The 9,108-nt window shown below is 43.7% G+C and overlaps 1 protein-coding gene across 1 annotated transcript; it reads right to left on the bottom strand.

Annotated features, from left to right (window-relative positions):
* Positions 1-6,886: 6,886 nt before the first annotated feature.
* On the bottom strand, positions 6,887-9,007 carry LOC120740850 (E3 ubiquitin-protein ligase rififylin-like; the record flags this gene model as incomplete). The annotated part of the gene is made up of 5 exons (XM_040043344.1): positions 6,887-7,498; positions 7,646-7,855; positions 7,939-7,962; positions 8,397-8,601; positions 8,687-9,007. Coding segments are annotated over 4 exons (738 nt in total), but the record flags the coding sequence as incomplete, so codon positions are not given.
* Between the last annotated feature and the right edge of the window lie 101 nt (positions 9,008-9,108).

Genomic DNA, 9,108 nt, shown 5'->3' on the forward strand with positions numbered 1-9,108 from the left:
TCCGGTTCAAACCAAGCCCCGCCCACAAAACAGAGAACCAGCCAATGGACAGCGGAGGCGTGGAAATCCCGCCTAACGTCGCCAAACCAGCCAATCAACAATCCGTAGCGTCGCTATCGTCACATCATCGTCATTATTATTATTATTATTATTATTATTATTATTATTATAGCAATAACAGTAGTGACTAGAATAGAATAGAAATATCCTTTACTGTCCGTCACTGGGGAAAAATTCACGTTCCAGCAGTGATAGGCAGATGGAGCACGACGGGTCACACAAAAGTAAGAATCTAAAATAAAGAACAACAAATAAGAAACGACACTGCAGAGGGCAACTTTACAACATAAGAAGAAAAAAGGAATACTGTACAGTTATTACAATAGTAGGATCGTGTTTTTAAAAAGATGTCCAAAGGTTGCTGTGAGAAATGTGCTTAAAAACATCAATAATGACAGAGTGTTTACAGAAAATAGAGAAACTGTGCAAATAACAGCAGGATGTTTGTTGGGAGCAGTGATGGTTATAAAGTCTAACAGCTGCTGGGAGGAATGGGCCATAACGCTCCTTTGTGTACGCAGCAGTCTTTGACTGAAGGAGCGCTCCAGTTCTGCCACAGCTTCATGCGTGGGGGTGGAGACACTGTCCAAGAGTTCTTCTGTCTCCAACACCTGCACTGGGTCGAGGGGGCATCCAAGCCCGTGTTGGTCAAGTTACTTGAAAAAAGTAATTAGTAACTAATTACTGATTACTTCTTCAAAAAAAGTAATCCCATTACTTTACTGATTACTTATTTTCAAAAGTAATTAGTTAGTTAATTTTCAAAAACATGATACACAACCTGAATATGCAATAAAGCAACAGACCTTTCAGCCCAATTCTATTTTTCTGCATAATCCATCATATGAAACTGAATCAAATGAAAAAGTCTGTTTTTAAAACTTGTTTCTTTAGTTTTAATCTTCTAACTTTTATACACATTGCATTAAGCAAATATTAAATTATGTTCAAAAGTCTTTGACTTGCAGATATGTGTTTAAACCTATTTCCTGCATATTCCAGCACATAAAATAAAATAATGTTTTGTGTTTACACTCTTTCAAACAGATGCAAGTCAAACACAGCAGAAATAAATAAAATCAAAGACTCAGCAGCTCTGAGTCCTGTTGCTCTTAAATCTATAGTCACCTGTTTAGCAGGAGTGGGGCGGGTGGAGGTTTGTCCACAGTGGTCATGTCAGTGGGGGGATCCGGGGGTTTCTCTGTGAGTGTCACGTTCCCGTGGCAGCGCGCTCGCTGCTCGCTCAGATTTGAAGTTTAATTTTTCGCTGTAGAAACAAGTTTTCTTCCCACGCAGAGTGAACAGCAGACGCTAATGTTTGTGTCAAACATTATCAAACTTAAAGTAATGTGATTACTTCCACGCTTTAAACGCTGCATGGTCGTACTCTCTCCATCACTCCATGTTAGCCATTGTTGATCTGCACACGTCTGTTGCTGCCACAGGCGCCGCACGCTCGTACGTTATTGTCATGATGAGACACTCTCACAAACAAAAGCACAACGCTTTTCTAACACAGTAACGCAGCATGCTTATGGGAAAGTAAAGGTAGTCTAATTACTTTTTTGCATGAGTAATGCCTTACATTACTCGTGACTATAAAAAAGTAATTGGATTACGGATTACTGCCCATCTCCTATCCTAGCACAGACCTGGCCTTACTGATGAGCTGATCCTCTCAGCTGTAGATAAGCTGCTGCTCCAGCAGACAGCACCACAGAGTCAAAAAAGACCCTCCACCTGCAGGCGAAAGATCTCCTTCTCCTCAGCAGGCAGAGTCTGCTCTGACCCTTCCTGTTTATTAAAGTTTATTCTACTCATGTTGTGATATTTAATATATACACTGAATTATTTTTATCTTTTTAATTATATATTTATTTTGTTTATTGATTTTATTGTATGCTTAAAGTATGGTTTTTAACTGCTATCTCTGTTTTATTATTGGAAAGCACTTTGGTCAACTTTGTTGTTTTTAAAAGTGCTATATAAATAAAGTTGGATTGGATTGGATTGGACCCTTCCTGCTATCACAGCTGCAGTCATATGCTGGCCTAAAAGGATCAGCTCTTCAGTGGTTTCGGTCCTACTTATCAGGAAGGACGTTTTAATTATGGCGTACCTCAAGGCTCTATTTTGGGTCCTGTCTTGTTTACACTGTACATGTTGCCACTGGGGTCTATTTTCTCACGGTACAACCTTTCATTCCACTGTTTTGCAGATGACTTGCAGATGAATCTGCCTTTAAAAGCAGGGACAGACTCACCTTAGCTGTTATTACGCTGCCTGGATGGCTTCAAATGTTTTAAAATAAAATGAAAATAGCCATACTGCATTGGCCCACATGTAGTATGGCTGGGTTCGAGTCCGACCCCAAAGTTGAAGTGAATGAGTCTCAGCATCATCAGCTAAAGTTCAGCTAACTCTGACCTCGAGCATGGCCACTGTGCACCAGTCACACACTGTTCCTTACTTTAAATGTTCTTCACACAAACAGACTGAACAAACTCTTCAGGAAGGCCGAGTGTGTTGTTGGTGTGAGCGAGTCTTATCCTACTAAACTGTATTTTCATGCAACACTTGAATAACACAAGTTTGTATATTTTAGTTCGTTTTTGCAGGACGTTTCACAAAATAAAAATACATAATTTATCAAAACATGTTATATTCAAATCCAGGTGAGTAAAATTATTACATGTGACTTTAAATGAGCATCCTTCCCTTTAACTCTAAGCTCTCTTCTTCCTCTCCTGTCCTTCTTTCTTATGTTTCTCCATCTGTGAGTGAAGTTAGCTCTATTTCTTTTCTCTCCCCCTGAAATCAGCAGCTGGACCTTTAGCTGCAACACACTGTGAGACAAACTGCACACACACAGTTTGTGTGTTTGCTGATGATTGTTGAGCTGATAGAAACACTGCATTTTATACCTCTTCTTCTGTAGTGCTAGCTAGATTCTAGAGTACGATCAGCAGCTCGATCGCTGGTCTCAGCACAGGGACACCAAGGAGTGAGTGGCCAGCTGATCTCAGAGACGGTGGGGTATATATAGAAGGTCTGCCAGGTAAATGGGAGACAGGACATTTAAAATTTTATAAGCAAGACTTTAAATTCATTATAAAATAAAGAGGGTGCTAGCTAGATTGTTTGTGTCACGTGAGCAGAAGAGAAGCATCCTGGACAATTAATGCAAGAGGACCCAAGTTGATTACACAGCAGTGGGGAGTAGACTTCATCACAGTGCTGTTGAGCCAACCATCCCTTTAACGTTAACTAGTAATGACTTCATGAACTTCTTCACAAATAAACTTTTAACCATTAGAGAAAAAATGACCAATAATCATCCCACAGATGTAATATTATCTACAGCTACTCTTAGTACCGTTGATGTTAAGTTAGACTCTTTTTCTCCAATTGATCTTTCTGAGTTAACTTCAATAATTACTTCCTCCAAACCATCAACGTGTCTTTTAGACCCCATTCCTACAAAACTGCTCAAAGAAGTCCTGCCATTAATTAATGCTTCGATCTTAAATATGATCAACCTATCTCTAATAATCGGCTATGTAGCACAGGCCTTCAAGCTGGCTGTAGTTAAACCTTTACTCAAAAAGCATCTCTAGACCCAGCAGTCTTAGCTAATTATAGGCCAATCTCCAACCTTCCTTTCATATCAAACATCCTTGAAAGAGTAGTTGTCAAACAGCTAACAGATCATCTGCAGAGGTTTATTGAAGAGTTTCAGTCAGGTTTCAGAGCTCATCACAGCACAGAAACAGCTTTAGTGAAGGTTACAAATGATCTTCTTATGGCCTCTGACAGTGGACTCATCTCTGTGCTTGTCCTGCTAGACCTCAGTGCAGCGTTCGATACTGTCGACCATAATATCCTATTAGAGCGATTAGAACATGCTGTAGGTATTACAGGTACTGCACTGCAGTGGTTTGTATCATATCTATCTAATAGACTCCAGTTTGTGCATGTAAATGGAGAGTCCTCTTCACACACTGAGGTTAATTATGGAGTTCCACAGGGTTCAGTGCTAGGACCAATTCTGTTTACATTATACATGCTTCCCTTAGGCAGCATCATTAGAAGACATAGCATACATTTACACTGCTATGCTGATGACACCCAGCTCTATCTGTCCATGAAGCCAAATAACACACACCAATGAGTTAAACTGCAGGAATGTCTTAAAGACAAAGACCTGGATGGCCGCTAACTTTCTGCTTCTTAACTCAGATCAAACTGAGGTTATTGTACTCGGCCCTGAAAAGCCTAGAAATAGAAATATTTTTAAACATTTGCATTATTCAAATCCACAAATGTAATTATGTCTAAAATATACATCGCTTTGTTTGATTATTGATGAGACAACGTTCAGTGATCAAAGCATGACAAAGAGCTGGTCCGTGCACGGGTCCGACTGTGGTCACATCCTCATTCATTTATTTGCATTAACAATTTGGGTCTACGTCGCTGCCCTTTACTTTATTAAACACACATATATATTTGTACTATATGTACTCAGTTATTGTGTTGTCTCTTGTATCCAGCCCACCTGGAAGCAGGACGGTGGACAAACCCCTCCTGCAGGGGATCCTGCTGCCTGGTGTGACTTTATAGTGTAAATGTGACCCAGGTCTGAAACCACATCGAGATCAAATTTTAGATACATTTCCAGAAAATGTTGAGTGGAGTCTGAATTTTAACTCTGGGGTTGCTAATTTCCATCTTTGGAACGTACACCAGTAAACATTTTTTAAAGCAGTTATCAGACGTTCTTATCAAATGCAGCTGAATTTTTAAAATATGCGGTAGATGTAATTAGGAGTGATCCCTTAGATCACAGGCTTCCTCGCAGCCTGGAAGTACAAGCAGCACACCTGTGCTGCCCCTCGGCAGGCTTCCAGAAATGGACATCAGAGCTGAAGCAGCTGAACTACGTACAGGAAGAAGCACAAATGAAGCTGAATTTGACCTGCGAAGCTTCTTATGTGAAGTCACAAAATAAAGATTCCACCGTAAGTAGTTTAATCAGCTAAATGTTGAGCACCCCTCAATAAACCCGATAAAGCACAGGACACAGAACTCAATGAAAATCAAGTTTTATTAGAATACGATGCAAAGCTCACTCAGAAAAATAAAGCTTCCTGTCGCTCTGTAAAAACGTGTCTCATTGGTAGCTGCAGAAACATTCTGAGTAAATAAAGGTTCCAACACAGAGACAGGTCAACGTGAGGCGGCTAAAGTAAAAACTTAAAGTCTGCAGATCACAGTGTGTCCTTTTAAAAGGCTCGCAGCCAGGGGACTAATGAGGAAACAGCTGGATTAGAGGTTTACATTCCAGCTGTGCTGTTTTCACTGGCCCCGCCTCACCGTGCTCTCAGACACAAGGTCCTGTGTAAGTTTCAGCTAGAAGCTCTCAGAGCTGCGATGAAGACGAGACTTTCTAACGTGGCAGAAACCATAGTGCAGTGTGAGCTCCACAGCTGAGCTCGCACGATCCCACTGCACCACAGAGGAAGAAGTTACAGGTTAAAGGCCAGCGAGTAACACCATCTGAATCCAAAATGTTCACAAAGATCAAACACAGTGATTTCACTAGAATAAAAACCTCGGGAAAAGGACAAACCGTCCTCCTGCAAACCTCCTGAAAAACAGTTTAAAATCAACAGTTTAGTGCAAACAAAGTCAACTTAAATCCAAAAAGTCTAAAAGCTCAATAACACACAAACAGTCTTCCTCTATCTTTAAGGAGTCCCTCATGTTAGCGTTTCAGGGCCTCTGCTGTTTCCAGTAAACCTGCTAATACATTTAAAGCTCCGGCTTCACCCAAACCTCCAGTTTGTGTCGTTTCCAGGCAGAGAGGATGAAGAGCTGGAGGTCCAGGCCAGGAAGAAATCTGTCCTCGACTGAGTCTGCAAGTGCTTACATGCCAACACGCTAGCTGGGAATCGCAGTTTCCCGACTTTGTTCCTTGTGATAAGCACCGACTCTGAATGCTGTCCTGAAATTTCTCCACCCAAGTCTGAATCCTTCATCGTGAACTTCTTTGTTGCCCTAAAAATATTCAGAAATGTGAGCGTGTGCACGGACGTCAGGGGAAGCGCCGGCTCCACGTTATGCATTTGGTCCCATCCTTGGAGTTTGTTTAGTTCAGGTGATGTGTGTGCTGCCCCCTGCTGGTTCCTGCTATGATGTCACGTATGTGAAGGTGTACGATTGGACTTTACTGTAAATGGTAATTAGAAGGATACTGCTTTTCATGTTCCTGTGGTTTCCTGTTAGTGACAGTGACTGAGGGTAAATTTAGTGTGAATATGAGACGTGACTGCAGATGTTCCCTCTGTAACAAAAACATCTTTCCAGGTTTAGGCTGCCGTTCAGACAGAAATAGATCCCGAGGCTACGTCGCCTTCACGTGCACGAAATTCATCTTCTCCATTTTGCAAGGGGCAAAACTAGGGCTGGGTGTCGTCACTGATTTCTAGAATCGATTCAATTCCGATTCACAAGGTCCCGAATCGATTCGATCCACGATTCGATTTAATTCGATTCGATTTAAATCTGGGAAATTTTGCCTCAGACAGTCAGAAATATTATAATTCAGATCAGCACATTTACATATTTTTGGATCTATAAAAAGGAAGCTGACACTCGCGAGACTTTATCAAAGGTGTGAGCGTCACAGCGAGGCCTTTGTGTCAAAGTAGCTGAAGATAAAACAGAAACACATGAAGGTGATTTTCCTGTTCTGGGATTTTATAAAAATATTCTGCAGCACATCAAAAACGAAAGAAAACCATTAATCAACACAGAATAGATATTTAAAGATGGTTCCCTGAGTATTTCCTTTAAAAAAAACCAGTTAATTATGCAAACTATCTGTAAAACAGAAATCTGTCTGAACAGATGGTTCCATGTGAAGAATGCATCATTAACTTCCTGTGTAGGACACATTGAAGCTGCTGTTATTACACTGAAGGCTGAGGGCCGGCTGCTGTTCGCTTCACTTCCTTATTGCAGCGTAAACATGACTGTGATAAGAATGCAGGCCGAGCGCGGACTTGAAGGCACCGCGAGGACTTCCTGGTTGTCATCACCTGCTGCATTGGTAGACTCCTGCCTGGCTGCGCGCAGGCTGACGGCCGCAGGTCAGACCGAGGCGGCGGCAAGGCGGTGAAGGCACGGTGGTTTCTTAATCGATAAGTTCACAAATGTGCGGTGAACTCTCCGCAGCGAGAGTTTGTACATTCAGTGTGTGCATCTAAACAGCAGCTGTGAAGGTGGGGTAAGGTCCCGTCTCACCGTCTTCAGACAGGCATACCGCACATTCGATTTCCATTAGAAAAATAAAGTTATCAAAATAAAAGCCCATTCTGTCAAGTTCCCTTCAGAAAGACCTGATTACAGTTTATTGCTTTGGAGGCAGTCGGTCCTACAAAGAAGGGAAAAAACACTTTAATAAGACTCGTTTAAATCCAGAACAACATCAGACTGTTAAAGCGGCAGCGTCCGGTTTGTTAAACTAGGTCTGGATGCACGCTCTGGGTTAAACTGGTTTGCCAGGTCTGGGTCGGGTTACCTGGGTTCAGCCTCAGCCAGGATCAGGACCGGAAGACGTGGACGGCTCTGACGACGTACTGGCGACACATGGGGCACTCGCTCATTCTCTTTCCACACTTGGTGCAGGTGACCATGTGACCGCACTCCAGCAGCACGCAGTCGATGGGGGAGTCCATACAGATCTTACAGAGGTTCTCCTCCAGACCTCCGGTGCCGACACCGCCCGATTCTGGAGACGAAGGAGCGACAACCGCTTCTTTAATAACAGCATGTAAACACGACATCAGCGTTACTCGGTGTGATCAGACTCACCTGAAGCGTTCACAGCGTTGGTAGCTGAAAGCAAAACAGAAACACAAGAAAGCTGTTTCAAAAGTGTTTGAAGAACGGAGGCCTGTGTGCAGCGTCCTCTCTAAACCGAGAGGACGTCCCCCGCGACGAGAGGACGTCCCCCGCGACGAGAGGACGTCCGCTCGTGAGGAAACTTTTCCTACTCCAACTTATTTTTCACGTCTGTGATCAGAACTGATCCAATTTAAATGCTGAGCGCTTTGAGCACTCCAGGAGAATCAGTCCATTTACCATTTGGTGCAAACGTGAACCAAACAGGAGAAACTCAGAATCCCTTCCCTTTTGAATTTTAGTGCACGTTGTTTTCTTTGAGTATCATTAAATGTTGCCATTCTGCACCATGAAAGCGTAACTGTAGGGGGCGCTCTCCTTCTGTATATGTATTAAGTCTGTTTCGTGTTAACAGTGGACTCTCTCACCCAGCAGGTTCTGCTGGTCCTGGTACAGGCGCCTCACTCTCTCCATCAGCTCCCACTTCTCACAGCAGCCTTTGTAGTCCACAAAGTTCCTGGCCAGGATTTCCTTCAGCTGCCGGACGCTGAGCGCCTCGATGTCATCCAGGCAGGTCAGGTCCGCCAGAGACGCCCTGCGGCCGGTAACCGGGGCCTCTTCGGGGTCCCAGGTCTGAACCGAGACACAGAGTCACTCAGGAAACTCAGACTCGGGTTTAAAAACAGAACCAGGAAATAACGGCCGGTTCTGGGTTTACCTGGTCTTCATCCTGAATGTCAGGCTCAGCAGGGGCTGTCTCTGTGGGTGGGGCCGGGGACTCGGGGTGTACAGTGGGGGGGTCAGGAGTTGGAGTTGGTGTAGGTGTGGGGGGCTCGGGAGTGGAGGTGGAGATGCGAGGTGCCGGCGAATGAGAGGTCACAGAGGGCGGGTGGGTGCTCGGGGTCTCGGGGCCGGAGCTGCTCGACGGGGACGGCTGCTGACCCAGAACCAGCTCCACCAGCTCCTCCTGCAAACAGGAAACAGCGGCAGGAACAAACTCATCATGTAGATCATTCAGCAGCAAAAACTCTAGATGGTTTTAATGGAGACCGTCACTAGAGAAACCCTCTGCCTGGATCCCACAGGGCGGGACCAGGTGCCACACTGGTGAGCGCCCAGTGTTTAATAGTCTCCATCATG

Source organism: Simochromis diagramma, unplaced genomic scaffold (genome assembly GCF_900408965.1).
Source record: "Simochromis diagramma unplaced genomic scaffold, fSimDia1.1 OVJJ01000377.1, whole genome shotgun sequence".
In the NCBI taxonomy this organism is placed as follows: Eukaryota; Metazoa; Chordata; class Actinopteri; order Cichliformes; family Cichlidae; genus Simochromis; species Simochromis diagramma.